General features: G+C 46.1%; 2 protein-coding genes across 2 annotated transcripts in view; both read right to left on the bottom strand.

The window, feature by feature from the left end:
• LOC106539311 (kinesin light chain 2) overlaps positions 1-1,693 on the bottom strand; it is a 12,288-nt gene extending 10,595 nt beyond the window's left edge. The window contains exon 1 of the mRNA XM_087707664.1: positions 1,564-1,693. Within this exon, the coding sequence (XP_087563790.1) occupies positions 1,564-1,693 (130 nt within the window). The remainder of the gene's footprint in view (positions 1-1,563) is intronic.
• A 4,415-nt stretch (positions 1,694-6,108) lies between these two features.
• Positions 6,109-21,329, bottom strand: part of PACS1 (phosphofurin acidic cluster sorting protein 1) — an 86,964-nt gene continuing 71,743 nt past the window's right edge. Inside the window, exons 32-40 of the mRNA XM_087707663.1 lie at positions 21,078-21,188; positions 20,766-20,868; positions 18,871-18,913; positions 16,252-16,294; positions 13,999-14,134; positions 11,669-11,788; positions 11,038-11,264; positions 10,041-10,160; positions 6,109-9,185 (exon numbers count right to left, since the gene is read on the bottom strand). Coding sequence (XP_087563789.1) covers positions 9,073-9,185; positions 10,041-10,160; positions 11,038-11,264; positions 11,669-11,788; positions 13,999-14,134; positions 16,252-16,294; positions 18,871-18,913; positions 20,766-20,868; positions 21,078-21,188 — 1,016 coding nt within the window. The 3' untranslated portion in view covers positions 6,109-9,072. The remainder of the gene's footprint in view (positions 9,186-10,040; positions 10,161-11,037; positions 11,265-11,668; positions 11,789-13,998; positions 14,135-16,251; positions 16,295-18,870; positions 18,914-20,765; positions 20,869-21,077; positions 21,189-21,329) is intronic.

Raw genomic sequence — 21,329 nt, 5'->3', positions numbered from 1 at the left:
GCCAAAAGTTTGGATTTGAGTGCAGCAAAAAACCACTGGGACCATCAGGTTGAGAAGGTTTTAAGAGAATGAGAAAGTCAAGATCTTGTGGGACTTCAGAATCCAGACTGACAGGCACTTGGCCCACAACACACCTGACATAACGATAGTTGAAAAGAAAAAAGTACGGTTCGTTGACATTGCAATACCTGGAGATGCACGGATTGAAGATAAACAGCAAGAAAAAATCAGAAAATACCGGGACTTGCAAATTGAAGTTGAGCGACGGTGGGAAAAGAAATTGTGTGTTGTCCCGATTGTAATTGGAGCCCTTGGAGCAATACCTAAAGGGCTACCTCGCTATTTGGGAATTTTAAATTTATCAGACTTGAACATTCTGATTCTACGAAAAAACCCACCCTACTTGGAACAGCTTATATCCTCCGACGTTACCTTAACAGTTCCTAGATCCTTGGTTAGGACTCGAGCTGTTGAGCTACCAACCAGCCCCAAAGGCTGTGAATCTCACCAAAGATTAACCACGCAATAATAATAATAGTAATAATAATAATAATTCACAGATTTTGTCTTTAACCTTCAAGCCCTTTACAAAGAAGCTGATGAAACTATTGATCACATACTCAGCTGCTGTAAAAAAATCGCGCAGACTGATTATAAATTGCGGCACAATTCAGTAGCACAAATGATCCATTGGAATTTGTGCAAAAATTATAATATTAAAACAGCAAAAAACTGGTGGGAACATCAGCCTGAAAAAGTCACCGAGGGTCAGATGGTCAAGATCTTGTGGGATTTCCGTATACAAACGGACAAAATACTGGCGCATAATACACCAGACATCACACTGGTTGAGAAAAACAAGGTCACAATCATAGACATCGCAATACCCGGTGATAGCAGGGTCGCCGAGAAGGAACATGAAAAAATCGTGAAATACCAGGACTTAAAAATCGAAATTCAATGACTATGGCACAAACCAACAGTGGTAATTCCAGTGGTAATTGGCACACTGGGTGCTATTCCAAAAGCACTGGAATTACATGTAAAACAGTTAAAAATTGACAAAATCACCATCCGTCAAATGCAAAAAGCCGCACTGCTTGGATTTGCACGCATATTACGAAAAAACGTTACGACGTCCTAGGCCCCTGGGTGGGGCCCGACTACTAACCAATGCCAAATCCGGCGAAACAACTGGCCGCTGTGATAAAATTGTATAATAATAATAATGGTGATAGCAGGGTCGCTGAGAAGGAACATGAATAAATCACAAAATACCAGGACTTAAAAATTGAAATTCAACGACTATGGCACAAACCAGCAGTGGTAATTCCAGTGGTAATTGGCACACTGGGTGGGGCCCGACTAGTAACCAATGCCAAATCCGGCGAAACAACTGGCCGCTGTGATACAATTGTATAATAATAATAATAATTCACCGGTTTTGTCTTTAACCTTCAAGCCCTTGAAATAGTTAAATGAACAAGTGGAAACTTTACGTGGATTTTAGTGGCCTGGAGTTTTTCCGCCAAAGAGATTTTGCTCAACCCCGAGGACAGCTACCTGTGTCACCACCATCATCCGGAAAATCGAGTTTTCTCTTTCTTTCTGACAAGGTGTGCAAAAGGCAGAGGAAGGAGCGAACTGTCCCGAAGATGAGCTGCTGAATTTCTCCCAAAATAGGCCATGCCATCATGCCACACTTGGGGCGATGCCCGTGTTAATCCAGGCGTGGCTCTTGTGTCCATCCAACCGGTTTAAGAGGCAGTGAACACAGGTAACACCTTAATTTAATCCATGTCTTTTCCAGGGTGGCAGGATGATTGAAAACACACCCACTGGAGGGGGGAAAATAATCTAATCTAAGGGAGATATTAATCATCCTAAAAGCTCCGGGGAAAATAAAGATTTGGGATTCAGCTTTGCCTCGCTTAGAATTTGTAAGATTTTCCAGGGGGGGGAAAACAACCTTTTTTCCTTTTTTTAAAAGCATCTTCCTCCTTTCCTGATTTTTTAATTTTTTAAATAGGCTGCTGATTTTCCCTCTGCCTTCAGCAAAAAGTTAAAGCAAGCTCCCCTCCTGGTTGGTTGGTTGGTGTTGGGGATCCCAGTCCCCATAAGGCTTTGCCACAGGGCTGGTGGCTGGGGATGATGGGCCCGCGGAGGAGCTGAAGCCCCTAATTTGCATTTGGCATGGGAAGAAAGGATGGACTTTTCTATCCCTTTCCTCAATTTCTCAGATCTGGAGGGGAAGATTGAGGCCGCATTGTCTAGGGAGTATTTTATTGGGGGGGGGGAGGAATATTTCCCTTCTGCCTCCTCCCCCCCCCTTTGCTTTTTCTCACGCCTGTGTCTCCCTCCACCAATTCACCCCCTCCCTCCAAAGCGAGGCCTACATGGGGTTCAAAGGCAGCCCACTGGGCAGAGTCGGGAAACTTGAGTTTGCGGAGCAAACCCCAGGTTCTTAGTTGCAGGCAAGGGAATTTGGGGAAGGGGGGGGCTCGGACCCCAGGAAAAGAGCAACAAATAAAGTTTGTGTGTGTGTGTATTATATATAAAATGCCTTGCTTGATCTTCAAAGCATTGCTACAATTGATAAAGAACAGTGAAAGGGAGAGGCAATATAGATAGATGTAGAGATGATATATAGATAGATAGATAGATAGATAGATAGATAGATAGATAGATAGATAGATAGATAGATGATAGATAGATAGATAGATAGATGATAGCTAAATAAGATAGATAAATATAGAGAGATATAGAGATTAGATAGATGATAGATAGATATAAAGATGGATAGATATAGATATGAGATAGATAGATAGATAGATAGATAGATAGATAGATAGATAGATAGATAGATAGATAGATAGATAGGTAGGTGGGTAGGTAGATAGATATAAATATGAGATAGACAGATATAGATATGAGATAGATAGATAGATAGATAGATAGATAGATAGATGATAGGTAGGTAGGTAGGTAGGTAGATATAGAGAAGAGAGAGATATAGAGATGAGATAGATAAATATAGAGATGAGAAAGATATACAGATGAGAGATATATATTAGATAGATTTATATCTGATGAGAGATGGAGATGATAGACAGATATATAGATATGAGATAGAGATAAATACATAGATATGATAGATATGTAGATATGACAGATAGATAGACAGACAGATAGATGATAGATAGGTAGGTAGATACAGAGATGACATAGATGAATATAGAGATGAGATAGATGTACAGATGAGATAGATATAGATAGATTTATATCTGATGAGAGATAGAGATGATAGACAGATAGATATAGAAATGAGATAGAGATAGATACATAGATATGATAGATATGTAAAGATGATAGATAAATAGAGAGATAAGAGTTGATACAGTAGATGGAAGGAAGGAAGGATTTTTTTCAGTTGCAGCAATGTTTAAAGGCCCTTTACATCTGGGGGCTCCTTCTGGGAAACGTCTCCTTTTTGGGGTGGGAGCCCCCCTCTTGAAGGCCAGGGACTACAAGCTGCCTCCTTTTTCAACTCCTGCCACCCACTCACCCCCCCCCCCCCATGCCCTACGAAAGAGGCCATTTCCCAGCCTTTCGCCTGAAGGGGAACCGGGTGACCTCCAAAGTCACTTTGAGGGATTTATGACTCACCCCCAAATCCCCCAGGACCCCCCCCCCCAAAATTCCTTTCTGGGAAGACCCAGAAGCTCACCCTTCTTAATCGCAATTTATCTTTTTGTCATTCTCATTTCACTAACTGGACCCTTCTGAGCATTTTTTTTTGGGGGGGGGATCTCTCTCCCCCTCCCCTCTCCCTTTTTCTCTTGGACCCCCCCCCAAATTCAATGAATGGGCTGGGTGATCCTGGAAGGTGGAGACCCCTCCCCATCCTCTCTCCCCCACCCCTACAGGAGGGAGGCTAAGGAGGGGGGGGGTCTAGCAAAAGCTGCCCACCCCCCTTATTTAGACTTCCCTGAAGGGGAGGGGGGAAGAAGACCCCTTTCCAAGGAAGCAGCCCCCCCTCCCCGCAATTCTGCAGCCCCCATTTGGGGAAGGGGCTACCTCTCCCCTTTCCTGAGCCCCACTTCCCTTGAGGAAGGGGGACGAGGAGGGGGGGTCTGCCCCCCCACTTGGGGATCTTCACTCCCCTCCTTTGCACCCCAAAAAGAAGACCCCCTCCTCTTTTAAAGGGTATTAAGGGGGCCTTCAGCCTGACGGACGGTCCTTTTCGTTAGGGGGGGGGGAGAGAGATAAAGAAGGGGGGCAAAGAGGGGAGCCCCCCACCCGCCTCGCCCTCCTCCCTACCTGCGCGCGCAGCCCTGGCTCGACCGGTGCGGCTGCCAGCCGGCGGACTCACATCCTTCCCGGCAGGCTTTGCGGCACCGGCGAGCGCGCGGCCCCGCCCCCAAACAACCGCCTTAAAGGGGAGGCGGAGAAAGGCGGGCGGAAAAAAATGAAGCGCGTCGGAGGAGAGATAGTCCCGTGCCCCCGCCTCCTCCTCCTCGGCGGCCCCGCCCGCGCCGCTTCTCTTAAAGGGGAAGGCGGCGGCCAGTTGATGCTTTGCGCCTGGATGGGGAAGAGGCTCCAGATTGCAATAATAAAAAATGTAATATACTATACCATAATATAATAAAAATAACTGTATTATACTATGCTATACTATACTAATACTATACTATCTAATAATAAAATAGCATGGTATAATATAAGGTATAATATAATATACTATAATAAATATAACTATTATATTATTCTATTCTGTTCTATTCTATACTGTACTATCTAATAATAATGTATGGTATAATATAATATACTATATCATATAATAAATATAACTGTCTTATTCCATATTATATCATGTTAAATATATATCTATATATTATATCATGTTTTATATATATATGTATGTATGTATGTATGTATGTATGTATGTATGTATGTATGTATGTATGTATGTATATATTCACTTAATAAAGTGTGGCAAGTTGAGGCGATATAACACGTGTCGTAAAATGAGGCAAAACCCCACTTAGCAAATGCCTCGCTTAGCAACAGAAATCTTTGGGCCAAATTATGGTCACAAGTCAAGGAGTCCCTGTATCAACGGTTTGGCTTGGGAGCTTAGCTTGTTCCTCCTCTGCCATTTTGGGGGGCTTCTAGTTTCTCTACAGCTCAAATCATGGCTGAAAGTTTTTCTTACATTCATTCTTTCTTCCTCCTTTCTCAATAGTTAACAATTTGCCTCCATCAAATCAATCAATCAAGACCCACATCAGTCAATCAATCAATCAACCAATCACTACCCATCTCAATCAAATCAATCAGCCCATGTCAATCAATCACAACCCACCTCAATCAAGTCAATCATAGCACACATCAATCAATCAATCAAAACCTTCCTCAATCAAATCAATCAGCACATGTCAATCACAACCCCCTCAATCAAGTCAATCATAACACATGTCAATCACAACCCATCTCAATCAACTCAATCATAGCACACATCAATCAATCAATCAATCAAAACCTTCCTCAATCAAATCAATCAGCCCATGTCAATCAATCACAACCCCCTCAATCAAGTCAATCATAGCACATGTCAATCACAACCCATCTCAATCAACTCAATCATAGCACACATCAATCAATCAATCAAAACCTTCCTCAATCAAATCAATCAGCCCATGTCAATCAATCACAACTCACCTCAATCAAGTCAATCATAGCACATGTCAATCACAACCCATCTCAATCAAGTCAATCATAGCACACATCAATCAATCAATCAATCAATCAAAACCCTCCTCAATCCAATCATAGCCTGTGTCAATCACAACCCACTTCAATCAAGTCAATCATAGCACACGTCAATCAAAACCCTCCTCAATCAAATCAATCATAGCCCATGTCAATCAATCACAACCCACCTCAATCAAATCAATCACATCCCACAATCGATCAATTCAATTCATTCAATCAATCAATTACCCCTCTATCCAATCAATCCATCACAACTCCCTCTGAATCAATCAATTCAATCAATCCAACCAATAGCTGAAGTACTTTACGAAACAAATCCACCTCAAGAGATAATTTTTTTTAAAAAACAACAACACAATTTATTTAATGAAAAAAAAGAAAAAAAACCCACAAGGAAGTGGTTGATAAGACAACGGAAAGCCCCCCCCCCCCGAAGAATCAAATGCATTAATATGCCAAATCCGGCTATGAAACCCAGAAATTCTAAATATGGATCGTTGGGAGAGGTATGTGGGAGGGGGGGGGAACCCTCGAAATCTGCATTCCGAACGAAGGAGAGGAACCAGCATAGTTACAAAAAGAAAAAAACAGAAAAGAAAAATTATATATATACAAAACTCATATTTATGTACAGTAGCCAAGAAGAACCATGTGAAATGCCGATCGCTCGAAATCAAAGGGATGTGCAAATTCGACAGCGGACAAGGAAACACCCACGGCCCTCAAATGGAGTCACTGTAACAGTCAAGACGGGGGTGGCGGGGGTGGCTTCGCGGTGAGGAGGCAACGGGGGGACGTTTTCAAGGCGGGCAACTGGGAGATACCCGCCCCCCTAAAATCAGGGCACCATTATTTGAGCTCCTTTTGCAGAACGGAAGAGAGCCCTGGAGGCGCCATCGTGCCCACTTGTAGCAGCGCACCCCACCTCTGACTTCCGATCCGGGAGACCTTCTCCGCTGTTCTCGCGGGCTTCCGAGCCACCGTCTCGGTGGTCCACAGCTCAGGAGTATGGGTCTTTTGACCAGGGTCTACCTCTGACACTTCAAGCCTTGGGGAATTATTGGATGGGAATTCGGAGGAGGCCGGGTGTTGAGGATTGGCGGGATCCATTTCTTGCCAGATTTTGGCAAGGGGTTTTTGGCAATTCCCTTTCCCAGCCTCTCTCTGGAGCAGCAGGAAAATTCAGAATTGTGCTTAATTATATACGTCCTCTGCGCTAGAGGGAGGGATGGTGTTGATGGTCCCTTGGAACCAGAGGTCCGCTGGGGTGGAGGAACAGGTCGGCAGATAGGAGCCCAAATCAGGGCGGAAAATAAAAATAGAAATATGGGGATTGTAGTCACCGAGATTTAAACCAAGGAAATGAGATCCTCTCTAAGCTGGCTGATCCCTCCAAGATTTCAAGGGGATCTCGCTAACCAGACGTAAAGTTTTGTTGCTGGATAGTCTTTATTCTCATTATTTTTTACCCTTTTAACCCAAAACTGAACCCTGGAACTCTCTCCTAAGGGTGGGGGGAGGGGGAACATCGGAAAGATTGGATGACACCCTATTTGGGGAGGGGGGAGGAGGAAAACCCACCCAGTGTGGGTGTATCGGAGAGCTCCCTTAAAAAAGAGAACTGTTTGTTTTATTGCTGATGAAACGGAGATCAAGAGATCTGGGCTGACTTAAAGGGAATTTTTTTTTTTTTTAAAGGAGGGGAGGTTAAGATAGTATGTTTTATCCCCTGGAATTCCAGCGTCCGGGTTTCAATTTTTTTAGAGGAGTGTGAAAGGAGTGATTTTAAAAAAGGATGGGCTGGAAAGAAACGGATCGGAGCGAGGGCGTGAAGACGGGATCGGAGCGAGGTCATGAAGACGGGATCGGAGCGAGGTCATGAAGACGGGATCAGAGCAAGGTCCTGAAGACGGGAACGGAGCGAGGTCGTGAAGACAGGATCGGAGCGAGGTCATGAAGATGGGATTAGAGCGAGGTCGTGAAGACGGGATCGGAGCGAGGTCATGAAGACGGGATCGGAGCGAGGTCGTGAAGACGGGATCGGAGAGAGGTCGTGAAGACGGGATAGGTTCAGATTTAAATTGTGCTTAAAAGCAATTTTTTTTTTCTTGGAGCACAGATATAGAGGGATCTCCATTTTCAATTTCCAGGGCTAAATTTTCAGGGTTCTACCTTCCCGTTGCAAAATCCGTTTTCCAAATTCGAGGACTTTCAAACGAGGAAAATCCAGCGGGTTTTGAGACCGTGTGAATTCCACCGGGAGTCTATTTTTTTTTTTGCCAATTCTTGGTTTCTTTCCTTGGAAATAAAGAACCACCGGAACAGGAATGAGGCTGGGGTCCTTCCCACCCTGAATGGCTTTCGTGGTGAGACGTCAAAAGAATAGAAAGGGAAGAAATTTGGATTGGAGTGGGGTCTTTTTGCCCTTTGTATTACGGGATCCCCCCCCCCCCCGGTGACACTCCAAAGATGGTGGTTAGCAGGTGGAGCCAAATCGTGCAAGAAGAATTCTTCCCACCCCACTTTCCGCGGGGTATGGCGATCTTCTCCATTGCTTTTCGTAGTCAGAGAGACGGAGCTAGTCCGATTGGGGGAGAAAAAGGCCAGTTTGCACGAGAGGGAAATGTCCCTTCCACTCCGCTAACCCGCTTTACGAGTTACGGGGAAGGGTGTCCCCCTCCTAACAGGCGGGGTTGTTAAGCAACCCCCCCCCAAAGGGAGCTTTGCCGTGTTTTGTGCTTCTAGAAAAGCCGAAACGAGACAACATAAAAAATTGGGAAAGTGTCTCCTGGGTGGTGAGATGGCTCAGTGGAGGATGGGACAAGGAGGAGGTGAAGAAGACAACTTTTCCACGGATCACGAGCTTCGCTGATAGGCTCATTCGGAAGACTCAGGCACCGGCGTGCCGACCCAGCTCAAGGAAGAGAAGTGGTTCGCGGTCCGATGAATGGACGTCAGGGGAGAGATCTGGAGTGATCAGAAGAATCGGTTCTCGAGTGGCGGCACGCTCAGCACGGATGAGAGGCCAGAGGCCCACGGCACGATGTGGCGGCTATGCATTATAAAAGCAGTCGGCGGGCCAGGTCCTTGGCTGGATCAAAAACAACCCCCCACCTTTTGGGGGGGGTTTGAAGTTGGGACCCTCCCTCCCTCCCACCCCACCCCATCCCTCTCCAGCAAAGCCCGATCGAGACACAGGAAACGCGACACGGGTGAAGTGAGCTCAGCGCAGCTCTCAGTTGGCGGATGGTTCGGATGGAGGTGGCGCCGCGACGGGAGTCCTTGCCGTTCCCCCTTTCAGGCCGGCTTGGTGCCAAAAAGTCCCACGGGGAAGTGCTTGACGTGGGTGGGCCACTGGGCGGCCAGCTGAAAGAACTTGATGTCGCTCCATTCCACTCCGTCGATGGAAACTACGAAACAATGGGGTGGGGTAGGGGTTGGTCAGTGGATCAGGAGGCCTTGTCGAAAGCTGCACTTCTATTGAGAGAGTCAGCTTAGAACGGGGGTGAAGGTGGAAAGCAGGAGACAGAGAGTTCTAGTTTTGCCTTAGGCATGAAAGCCGACTGGGTGACTGTGGGCCAATCGCCAGAAGATGGGGAATTCTAGTCCCACCATAGGCATGAAACCGACTAGGTGACTTTGAGCCAATCACCAGGAGACGGGGAGTTCTAGTTCCATCTTAGGCATGAAAGCCGACTGGGTGACTGTGAGCCAATCACCAGGAAACAGGGAGTTCTAGTTCCGCCTTAGGCATGAAAGCCGACTGGGTGACTGTGGGCCAATCACCAGGAGACCGGGAGTTCTAGTTCTGCCTTAGGCATGAAAGCTGACTGGGTGATTTTGGCTAATCACCAGGAGACGGGGAGTTCTAGTCCCACCTTAGGCATGAAAGCCGACTAGGTGACTTTGGGCCAATCACCAGGGGACGGGGAGTTCTAGTTCCGCCTTTGGCATGAAAGCCAACTGGGTGATTTTGGGCCAATCACCAGGAGACTGGGAGTTCTAGTCCCACCTTAGGCATGAAATCTGACTGGGTGACTGGGCGAATGACCAGGAGAAGGGGAGTTCTAGTCCAACCTCGGCATGTAAGCCGGCTGTGGAGAAAACAGCAGGAAGGAGGACGATGAAGTATATTCACTGCTTTAAGTTCTCCTGAGTCTGGTCGATGCCTCCTCTGCTTGGAAATCCTTCTCCAGGGGACTATCCGGAGTCCCGTCCCCCCCCCGAAAACAACCTGCCCCCCCCCCCGACTCCGCAGGCCTTACCTTTCATCATGGTCTGTTGCTGTTTGGCCGAGCAGATGAGTCGGCTGATGCCGTCAATCATCTGGCTCTTAGAATCCACTTCTCTCTCTTTGGGTTTCTTGCTCAGGAAAATGGTGGGCACTAGGAGGAGGGAGAAAGAGGAGGGGGGTCCATCAGGTGGGGAGAACTCGGGGCTGCCGGAAAGCAACAGAACCAGATGATTCCTTTGGACAGAAACTGCGGGGGGGAGGGGGGGCTAGTCCTCAAGGATCCTCAGGAGGGAGCAGATTCGGAGAGTGAGGAGGGTTGGGGAGGAACCTGGGCCAGTCCTGGAGTCTGGGGAAGGCTCGGATGAGGGCTCTGTGTCGGAGGCAGAGAGGGGGCCAGAGCCGTATGCCAATGTGCGCATGCGCAGAGTTACCAGACGAAGGGAAGAGCTAAAGAACAGGGGTCGACTTCGGAATAAGGCCAGAGATGGACGGTGAATGGCCCCTCCCAGAGTCAGACATTAGTGGGGCAGAAGAACAGCTGGAGCCTGTTCCCAGAGTGCGCATGTGCAGAGTTGCCAGACACGAAGGGAACAGCTAAAAAACAGGGGTCGACTTGGGAGTAAAACCACAGGTGGACGGTGAATGGCCCCTCCCAGAGGAAGTAAAAGAGGAGCGACAGGGGAGTGGAGTTTGCAGGAGATCATTCGTTCGCTTCATTGGTTCGGGACTCTCCGAGACTCCTGGCCAAGTTCTGCCGATATCGGCCTGGCAGCTCTCCAAGCCTGATAAGGTCTGTGATTGTAAATCCTCCCTCAAAAGACTTTGCTGGATGCGAATGAGCAGAATTCACAGTCCATTAATAAAAGGGGTTTTTATTAATTGGGACAAGCTGCATACCCTTGGGAAGCCTAGGTCAAAAGACCACCTCAGGAGATCCCTGTCAGATCCCGCTTCTCCAGGTGGGGGGAGGGGAGAGAGGGAGAGGGGGAGAGAGACGGGGGCCCTGGCTTCTGTCCTCCATCCCCTACCCTTCTTGTTCTTCTCCTTGGTGACCACCGTCATAGCCATGGTTCCCGAGGGCTGGGTCTCCCCGCTGTTGGGAAGCCGCGAGACCTGAACCGAACGGAAGACGCTCTTCAGGGTGTTTTTGGAGCTGCTGTCCTTCTTCTCCCCTTCCTTCCTCTTCTCCGTGGGTTGAACCAGCCAGTAATCCACCTGCAGGCCAATCACATCGCTGTAAGGGCTGCTGGGAGACCTGGGAATGCGGAAAAAGAAAGAAAGAAAGAAAGAAGAAAGAAAGAAAGAAAGAAAGAAAGAAGGAAGGAAGGAAGGAAGGAAGGAAGGAAGAAAGAAAGAAAGAAGGAAAGAAAGAAAGAAAGAAAGAAAGAAAGAAAGAAAGAAAGAAAGAAAGAAAGAAAGAAGAGCGAGCAGATCAGTCAATCTGGCAATGGCAGGCCGCCTCCCCCGCCCCCCCCTCCAAAAAAAATGGACAGCAAGAAAAAAAATGGAGGAGGAAGCCTCAAGCTGGTGCGGGGAGGGGTGAAACCTCCAGAAACCCAAGGACGGCCAAGCATGGGGGAGCAGCGCTGAGGTCACTTCCTGCCTGAAAACAGGAAGCTCTTTTTGCCAAGCGTCGACGGGGCAGGAAGTGGCACTGACCTTGGGAGGTGGGGGGAAAGGATGCTGCCTAGGGAAGGATCAGATAAGAGGGAGCCTAGCCCACAGCTGTATAACGGGCAGAGAAGGAGACTCAGAAAGGAGCCGCCGTAACTTCTCAGGCTGGAAGAGAGACAGCGGGAGATGGGGTGCTTTTCAGACTTGCGAGGTTCGGTGGAGGAAGCCTTACAACAAAGTAGAATTTAAACTCATCTGGTTGGGGGTGGCGGGGGGCGGGGAAGTCATTCCCCCCCCCTTCCCCCTGCCTGGTCTATTCCAGGAAGGCTTACAACAGGGGGCAGCAATCCATGGCTCCGGAGCCGCACGTGGCTCTTTCATAACCTCTTCTGCCACTCCGCGTTGCTCAAAATATCGGTCACAACAGGCCAATGTGCGACCACGTGATTTATTGAGCTCCTCAACCCCCTCCCAGTAGGACAAACCACGGTTAAATCCAAGAGAAGAAAAGCTTCAGAAGACAACGGAAAGTTTGATTCGACTTTGTGGCCGCGCAGGGAATAAGTCAGACAAGGGTTTTGTGACTCCCGGTGTTTTCTTTCCTGTGTGGGGAATGGGTGCCAATGGCTCTTTGGGTGTTTAAGGTTGAAGAGCCCTGGCTCAAAATAACAGACTTCGGAAGGGGCCTCGGAGGTCTTCTAGCCCAACCCCCTGCTTAGGCAGGAAGCCCCACACCACTCCAGACAAACGCTTGTCCCATTTCTCCTTAAGAACGCCTGACAGCAGGTGGCCCTCGACTTACGACCAGCCAGGGAGCCTTAAATCCCGGCTGGCTAAGCGAGGGAGTTGTTAAGGGAGCTTTGCCCAATTTTGTCACCTTTTTTCGCCAAGGTTAATTAGCGCAGTTGTTAAAAGTTAGGTTATTTATTTATTTATTTATTTATTTATTAGACTTATATACCGCTTCATAGGGCTTTCAGCCCTCTCTAAGCGGTTTACAAATATTTTTTTTAGCAAATTGAGTCAGCAACTTGCCCCCACAGTCCGGGTCCTCATTTCACCCACCTCGGAAGGATGGAAGGCTGAGTCGACGTTGAGCCGGTGAGATTTGAACCGCTGAACTGCAGATAACAGTCAGCTGAAGTGGCCTGCAGTACTGCACCCTAACCACTGCGCCACCTTGGCTCTACTTGGTTATTTGTTTCGTCTATGTATATTCATCAATATACATAAAAGAGGCATATCAACACTGTTGGTCCTCGACTTCCGACCACAACCGAGCCCAGAATTTATGTTGTTAAGCGAGACAGTGGTTAGCAGTGGTTTTGCCCCCCCTTACGAAACTTCCTTGACAAGAGTCGCTAAGTGAATCGCTGCACTTGTTAAAAAGAGTTACACGGTTGTTAAGTGAATCTGGATTCCCCAGGTTTCGCACGCCGGAAGGTCGCAACCATCGTAACTATGAGTCAGTGGGCAAGCGCCTGAATTTTGATCGCATAATCGTGGAGAAGCTGCAACGGGGTGAAAACTGGTCCTTTTTTTCCAGTGCTGTCGTAACTTTGAACAGTCACTAAATGAACCAGGATTAGCTGGACTATGGCACACCCGTGATGGAAATAGGTAGTTGGTTTTGCAATGCACGAAGAATTCAAAAAGTTACATATGACGTTATCGGTTAGATTTTGAAATGCCTTTAGGCCATTGAAACCAGCAACAATCTGGCTTCCCTTTTGATTTTGCTTGTGAGGTGGTCGCAAAAGGGGGTCGCATTACCGCCCCCCCCCGGGGACACTGCAACCATCATAAATATGAGTCAGTTGTCAACCTTATGAATTAAGATCACGTGGACGCTGGGAATGGGGCAACGGCTGCATGAAATTCCCAAGTTACTTTTTCCAGCGCCGTTTTAATTTCGAGCAGTCATTAAATGAATCGTTGTAAGTCGAGGGCCACCTGTGCTGATTTGAAAGTTGTCTAGGGGTATCCACGCTAGACTACTGAGATACCTATGAGTGGTGCGGCGGCCTAGAGCCCCTCGCCTCACAGTAGAGGCAGATATATTTCTCTCTCTGGGCATGATGAGAGTAGATCTGTTGAACAAAACTCCATACTGGCAACAGGGAAAGGCATCTGGCCATGAAACACTCTGCTAGCTCCATTCAGTTGCCCAGACTCCACCCTGCAAGGGATTACGGGGTCGTTAATAGAGGATGATGAGTACTGAGATACCTGTGGGGCGGTGTAAGAAAATTATTCCCCGTTCTGAAACTGGGGGTGGGGGGTGAGATGGGGGGGCACGACGCCAAGTCTTTCGCAAAGACCAGGAGAAGAGAATATCGCCACATCAAAATCTTGGGGTCTCCTGACTTACTTACCCCACCACAGCCAAGCCGCTGGTCATCGAAGGGGAGGACGGGGGGGTGGCAGAGACGTCCTTGGCGAGGCCCGAAGTTGAAGGGGGAGAGGTGGAGGGAACGGTGAGGCTGATGACCGGGGAATCGTCCCCCTCGCCTGAAAAGGAAAGCAAGGATGAAGATTTTTGTCCCACGAATGCCCTTTTTTTTCCCGCCAAAAGCCCATGCGGGGAAGGCTGAGCACACATGTGGAGGTGCGCGCAGGCTTGCATTTGCGAGGTCAGTTAATGCCACTCCTGCCAGGGACGCTCGGGTGAACGATAACCACCATCTCCTCCACCTGCTACCTGGCTTCTCTCTCTCAATCTTATCACCTTGAAGGTGTGTGGACTTCGATTCCCAGAATCCCCCAGCCAGCACGAGCGATCTTTATACCCCAGAAAGCATAAAATACCATCGAGGTCTCTCATTTCCCCCGTTATCAAGAGGCGCCAGCTATTTTCTAGGCAACAACGAAATCGCGAGGAAATGGGAGAGGGAGGAAGCCAGCAATATTTGGATACAAGGAGCACCAGAGTGAGTCCAGTCTTACAAAATTAATAAAGGTGGGATAAAAATTAACAATAATAAAGGAAGGGAGTGGAGTGGAAGGGGAGAGGAGAGGAGAGAACAGAAGAGAAAAGAAAACAGAATAGAAGATAATAAAGAATAGAATAAAGAAGAGAAGAGAAATAAGAAGAGAAGAGAAATAAGAAGAGAATGGAAAATAAAAGATGATAAAGGACAGAATATAGAAGAGAAAAGAAGAGAATATAAAAGAATAGAGAACAGAAATAAGAATACAATAAAAATAAGAGAAAATAAAAGATAATGAAGAATAGAAGAAAGAAGAAAGAAGGAAATAATATAAAAGAATAGAATAGGAATAGAATAGAATAAAGAATAGAACAGGTTAGAATAGAATAGAAATAAGAAGAGAAGAGAATGGAAAATAAAAGATAATAAAGGATAGAATATAGAAGAGAGAAGAAGAGAATATAAAAGAATAGAGAACAGAAATAAGAACAGAATAGAAATAAGAAGAGAAGAGAAAATAAAAGATAATAAAGAAGAGAAGAAAGAAGAAGAGAATATAGAAGAGAATATAAAAGAATAGAATAGAATAAAGAATAGAATAGAAATAAGAATAGAAATAAGAATAGAATAATGAAATAAGGACAGAACAGAATATAAAAGAATAGATTAGAATAGAATAGAATAAAGAATAGAAGAGAAATTAGACTAGAAGAGAAAGAAGAGAAGAGAATGGAAAATAAAAGATAATAAAGAATAGAATATAGAAGAAAAAAGAAGAGAATATAAAAGAATAGAGAACAGAAATAAGAACAGAATGGAAATGAGAAGAGAAAATAAAAGATAATAAAGAATAGAAGATAGAAGAAAGAAGAAAAGAATATAAAAGAATAGAATAAAGAATAGAAGAGAAATTAGACTAGAATAGAAATAAGAAGAGAAGAGAATGGAAAATAAAAGATAATAAAGAATAGAATATAGAAGAGAAAAGAAGAGAATATAAAAGAATAGAGAACAGAAATAAGAACAGAATAGAAATGAGAAGAGAAAATAAAAGATAATAAAGAATAGAAGATAGAAGAAAGAAGAAAAGAATATAAAAGAATAGAATAAAGAATAGAAGAGAAATTAGACTAGAATAGAAATAAGAAGAGAAGAGAATGGAAAATAAAAGATAATAAAGAATAGAATATAGAAGAGAAAAGAAGAGAATATAAAAGAATAGAGAACAGAAATAAGAACAGAATAGAAATGAGAAGAGAAAATAAAAGATAATAAAGAATAGAAGATAGAAGAAAGAAGAAAAGAATATAAAAGAATAGAATAAAGAATAGAAGAGAAATTAGACTAGAATAGAAATAAGAAGAGAAGAGAATGGAAAATAAAAGATAATAAAGAATAGAATATAGAAGAGAAAAGAAGAGAATATAAAAGAATAGAGAACAGAAATAAGAACAGAATAGAAATGAGAAGAGAAAATAAAAGATAATAAAGAATAGAAGATAGAAGGAAGAAGAAAAGAATATAAAAGAATAGAATAAAGAATAGAACAGAAATTAAAATACAATAGAAATAAGAATAGAATAATGAAATAAGAACAGAATTTTAGAATAGAATAGAAAAGAATTAGCATAGAAAAGAATAATGAAATAGAAAATAGAACAGAACGGAACAGGACACAATTTTAATTTAAAGAATTACCTGCTGCTGCGGGTGAATCTTCAATGAGGCCCACCTTGACTACCTGCAAGAGGAAGAGAGAAAGCACAGACTGTGAATCCTTTCCCCCAAAAAACCCTCATCAGTTCAGGAGCCTGCGGGTTTTTTTACGGCACAACAGGCTGTATCTTAACAGAATTTGAATCCAAAATGCACACTATCACCGTCAAAGGTACGGTGATTTGACACTATAGATATAATTCAGTCCTTTCCATTTCACCGGCCCAGGCGTTCCAGAGTTATGCAGGAACACACACACAGAAACACAAACAGACACACACACTCGGGGTAGGGGGTTGTTAAGAGTGTCTTAACCCCACCGTATTTTCCCCCCCAGAGAGTAGGTCATTTGTGTACCAAGGAAGGACACTTACACTTACACACACACACACACACACACACACACACACCTTTATCTATATAATTTGGCTATTTCATTCTCCCCCACAAGCCAACCCGTTCCTTTGCCTCGTTGATGTCTGACTCCAAAGGCAGCTGATAACCGTCAGACGGCTCTGGCCCCCTCTCTGCCTCCAAGACAGAGCCCTCATCCGCCACGTTCCTCCCCAACCCTCCTCACTGTCGGACTCTGCCGCCAACTCTGCTGGCGGGCCATAACAGCAGGTTAACGGTGCGGGAACGCCAGCCAGAGGGGCAAAAATATTTATCTTTCACTAAACTGTGATGAGTCCAAAGATGGAGATCGTTTGCGGAGGGGGTGTTTGCATCCCGGACAGCCCCTGTTCTTATATTCCCCACCCCCCACTTTATTAGAAAAATAAATCTTCTGCAAAGGCTCTGGGATTTGAGTGCTGCAGAATTCTCCCTGCCAGAAATGTTAGATCGATTTATTTTTTAAAACTGTAATTATATCTACACATAGCTCTTTTTTATTCTTATTCTTCTTACGGATTGACTGCGCCTGGTGCTTTGGTGAAGCGCTACCTGACCTTGGCTGGACTCAAGGGGTTTATGCATTCATCAATCAATAACTATAAATAACGACAGATAAAAAGAAAGGCAAGTTTGTCGTCATGGTGACAGTAGAGGCCTAGCGACCAGGGGAAGGTGAGTTCTAGTACCGCCTAAGGCCTGAAAGTCAGCTGGCTGACCTTGAGTCAGTAACCAGGGGGCAGGGAATTCTAGTCCTGCCTTAGGCATGAAAGCCGGCTGGTTGACTTTGGGCCAATCACCCGGAGACAATGAATTCTAGTCCTGCCTAAAAGCATGGAAATTGACTGGTTCACCTTGGGCCAAACACCAGGTGAGTGTGAGTTCTAGTCCTGCCTTAAGCATGGAAGTTGGCTAGGTGACTTTGGGCCAATCACCAGGAGACGGTGAATCCTAGTCCTGCCTTGGGCATGAAAGCCATTTGGGTGACTTTGAGGCAATCACTAGGAGACAGGGAATTCTAGTCCCGCCTAAGGCATGAAAGGCGGCTGGTTGACTTTGGCTTGGTCCTCCCTCAGTCCCCAACTGCCTTGCAGGGATGTTGTTGTTGTGTGTGTGGGATGGGGGAATAGAAGGAATAACACGTTTGCCCGCTTGAATTATTTATAAAAATAATGAAGACGAGGTATCAATATGTAAGTCAAAAAAAACCCCATTTTTTGTTGATTACCAGCCCCTCAAGCCTGCAAACCCATTAGCTGACCAATTACAAACTGTGGTCATAACTCAAGGATGACCTACAGTTGACCAGTGCAGGAAAATAGAACTCCTGTTCTAACGCAGCCGGGCCCCTTTTGCAATTTCCAGGTGTGCCCAGCCGTTTGCTAAAACCCTGGGGATTTGCAGAAAGTGTAAAGTAGTGTGTGTGTGCGTGTGTGTGTGTGTGCGTGTGTGTGTGTGTGTGAGAGAGAGAGAGAGAGAGAGAGAATAACACTTTGTGATATCTTATGATACGACAGGCCCAGAATTGGCCGCTGATGGGATCCTTTTGGGCTCCTGGCTTAAAAAGATAAAATTAGCCCACGCACCATTATATAATACAATATAATACAATAGCAGAGTTGGAAGGGACCTTGGAGGTCTTCTAGTCCAACCGCTCTGCCTAGGCAGGAAACCCTATACCGTTTCAGACAAATGGCTCTCCAACATCTTCTTAAAGACTTCCAGTGTTGGGGCATTCACAACCTCTGGAGGCAACTTCTGTTCCACTGGTTAATTGTTCTCACTGTCAGGAAATTCCTCCTCAGTTCTAAGTTGCTTCTCTCCTGGATTAGTTTCCACCCATTGCTTCTTGTCCTGCCTTCAGGTGCTTTGGAGAATAGCTTGACTCCCTCTTCTTTGGGGCAGCCCCTGAGATATTGGAAGACTGCCAATCATGTCTCCCCTATATCTTGCCTCCTAATTGTGGTGCCTTTTGAGTTTCAGCCACAACTTCCCGTCAGCGTCCCCTTGGCAAGGGTGACGGGCAAGCCAGCCAGCCAGCAGGGTTAGCAGCATAGCCAAAAAATACACCTAGCTATCTCTTCTCCCCCTTCCCCCCAAAAGCAGATCCCCCCACTCCTGGGCAGCTAGGCAACTGGATTTGGACACAAAGCCGCCTGAGATCTTAACTGTTTTCCATATGTCCAAGGATCTTAAATTTTGTCTTACCCCAATAAAAGGGATAAACTTCTGGTAGGAATCTTCATCTTGGCTGCAGACAAAAAGGAAGAATTGGTTATTTTATTTTGGCAATAAACCAAGGTGGTGGTCCGTGAAAAAATGTTGGTGGTCTGCAGAAAAATTAGTTGCATTTTTTATACTGCACTCAATCAGGGGTCCTCAAACTACGGCCCCTGGGATGGGTATGCGCAAGGAACGCTTGTGTTGCTGCAGAGAGTCTCCCCCTTCGGGGTCTTTTTTTATGGGGGATCGGAGGGGGGCAGAGATTCCCACTTGGGGTCTGCTTCAGCCTCCTGGCGGGGGGCTTTGGGCGAAGGCTGGAGGGAAGCGCGGCTGGTGGCGAAGAGCCGGAGGGCCTCGTTCCAGTTTGAATCTCACCAGGCTCAAGGTTGACTCAGCCTTCTGTCCATCCGAGGTGGGTAAAATGAGGACCCGGATTGTTGGGGGGGGCAAGAGGCTGACTCTGTAAACCGCTTAGAGAGGGCTGTAAAAGCACTGCGAAGCGGTATATGTCTAAGTGTGAAGGAAGGAAGAGTGGGAGGGAGGGAGGGAGGTAGAGAGGGAAGGGAAACTGTGATGTAAAATGAAGAAAACTGTATAATAAAAACTAATTTAAAAAAAAGGAAGGAGGGAAGAATGATGGGAGGGAAAGGAGCAACAATGATGGGAGGGAATGAATGAATGAATGAATGAATGAATGAATGAATGAAGGAAGGAAGGAAGGAAGGAAGGAAGGAAGGAAGGAAGGAAGGAAGGAAGGAAGGAAGGGGAAACTGATGTAAAATGAAGAAAATTATAATAAAAATTAATTTAAAAAAAGAAAAGGGAGGAAAGATGATGGGAGGGAGGTAGAGAGGGAAGGGAAACTGATGTAAAATGAAGAAAACTGTATAATAAAAATTAATTTAAAAAAGAAAGGAGGGAAGAATGATGGGAGGGAAAGGAGCAACAATGATGGGAGGGAATGAATGAATGAAGGAATGAATGAAGGAAGGAAGGAAGGAAGGGGAAACTGTGATGTAAAATGAAGAAAACTATAATAAAAATTATTTTAAACAAAGAAAAAGGAGGAAAGATGATGGGAGGGAGGGAGGAAGGAAGGGTAAATGATGGGAGAGAGGGAAGGAACAACAATGATGGGAGAGAAAGAGAAAGGAAGGAAGGAAGGAAAGAAGGATGGTGGGAGGGAGGGAAGAGGGAAAGATGATGGAAGGGAGGGAGGGAGGGAGATGATGGGAGAGAGGGAAGGAACAACAATGGGAGAGAAAGAGAAAGGAAGGAAGGAAAGAAGGATGGTGGGAGGGAGGGAAGGGGGAAAGATGATGGAAGGGAGGGAGGGAGGGAGATGATGGGAGAGAGGGAAGGAACAACAATGGGAGAGAAAGAGAAAGGAAGGAAGGAAAGAAGGATGACAGGAGGGAGGGAAGGGGGAAAGATGATGGCAGGGAGGGAGGGAGAGAGGGGGGGAGGAAGGAAGGAAGGAAGGAAGGATGGTGGGAGGGAGGGAGAGAAGACGAATGTGCTGAATTACTTCCCAGCGCCTAAACAGTGGGAAACCTTAGCTTAGTTTTTTGCCAACTATCCTCCGTCTCTGCATCCCGAGTCTGTGCCTTGTATTCACACGCTGAATACGGGGGTCTCAAACTTAAGAAGAATCACCCTCTGCTTAGTATCCTGGAGTTGCAGTGAGCGACCTCAGAGAGCCTCCGGGTCATGGGGTGAAGTCATGATCTGATTGACAGATCGAGGGGGGCTGTTCAGCCCAACAGCTTCCTAGTTCCTCCCACCAGCTACCTCTGCTGTGGCTTTCTACTTAATTGACTCCCCGTATTGAAAGGGGCGTCTTGCCAGAACCTTCCTGATTTGGGAAGGGGGGCACTTACAATTTGTGCTTGCAGGTCAGCATCGCTTCCGCCACGGGCAGCTGGTGGGTGACGTTGGCCCCGTTCACGTATTGGGTGATCCGGCCCACCACATCCAGGGGTTCTGAGGAAGACGGAAACACACACACACACCCAAAAAATCAACAGGTCAGGCGGGTCAAAATGGAACCCCGGAGCCTCCATTTCCCTTGACGGCCAAGGCTGAATTTGACTCAAAGTTCCCCCGGAACAAGAATCCAGGCGGGGCGAGAGTGGAGCGAAAGGGACCAAAAAGAGATTTCGGGAAAGAGGAACTTAGAGCTCCCTTCTTACCTATCGCAGGTGGTTCCGGTTTGCTGAAGAGGTCGCGCCAAGAGGTGTCTAGAAACATATTGCTGTATCGGCTGTCCACGGAGCCCATGTATTTCGCGACCGGGTGAGATCCTGGCGGAGAAACACAAGGACGTTTATCAACAACTAGCTATATTTATTTATAGGGAGGGGGGGGAAACGTCCGGATCAAACGTAATTTCGAATGTTGGATTTCCCCCCTTACCAGCGGGAGCCCCCTTGCGGAGTCCTCTG

Source organism: Thamnophis sirtalis, unplaced genomic scaffold, assembly GCF_051295495.1.
Source record: "Thamnophis sirtalis isolate CommonGarterSnake01/CBP01778 unplaced genomic scaffold, rThaSir2_p1.2 scaffold_2, whole genome shotgun sequence".
Classification (NCBI taxonomy): Eukaryota; Metazoa; Chordata; class Lepidosauria; order Squamata; family Natricidae; genus Thamnophis; species Thamnophis sirtalis.
Note: the sequence above shows the minus strand (reverse complement) of the source record. Positions and strands in the feature narration are given on the sequence as shown.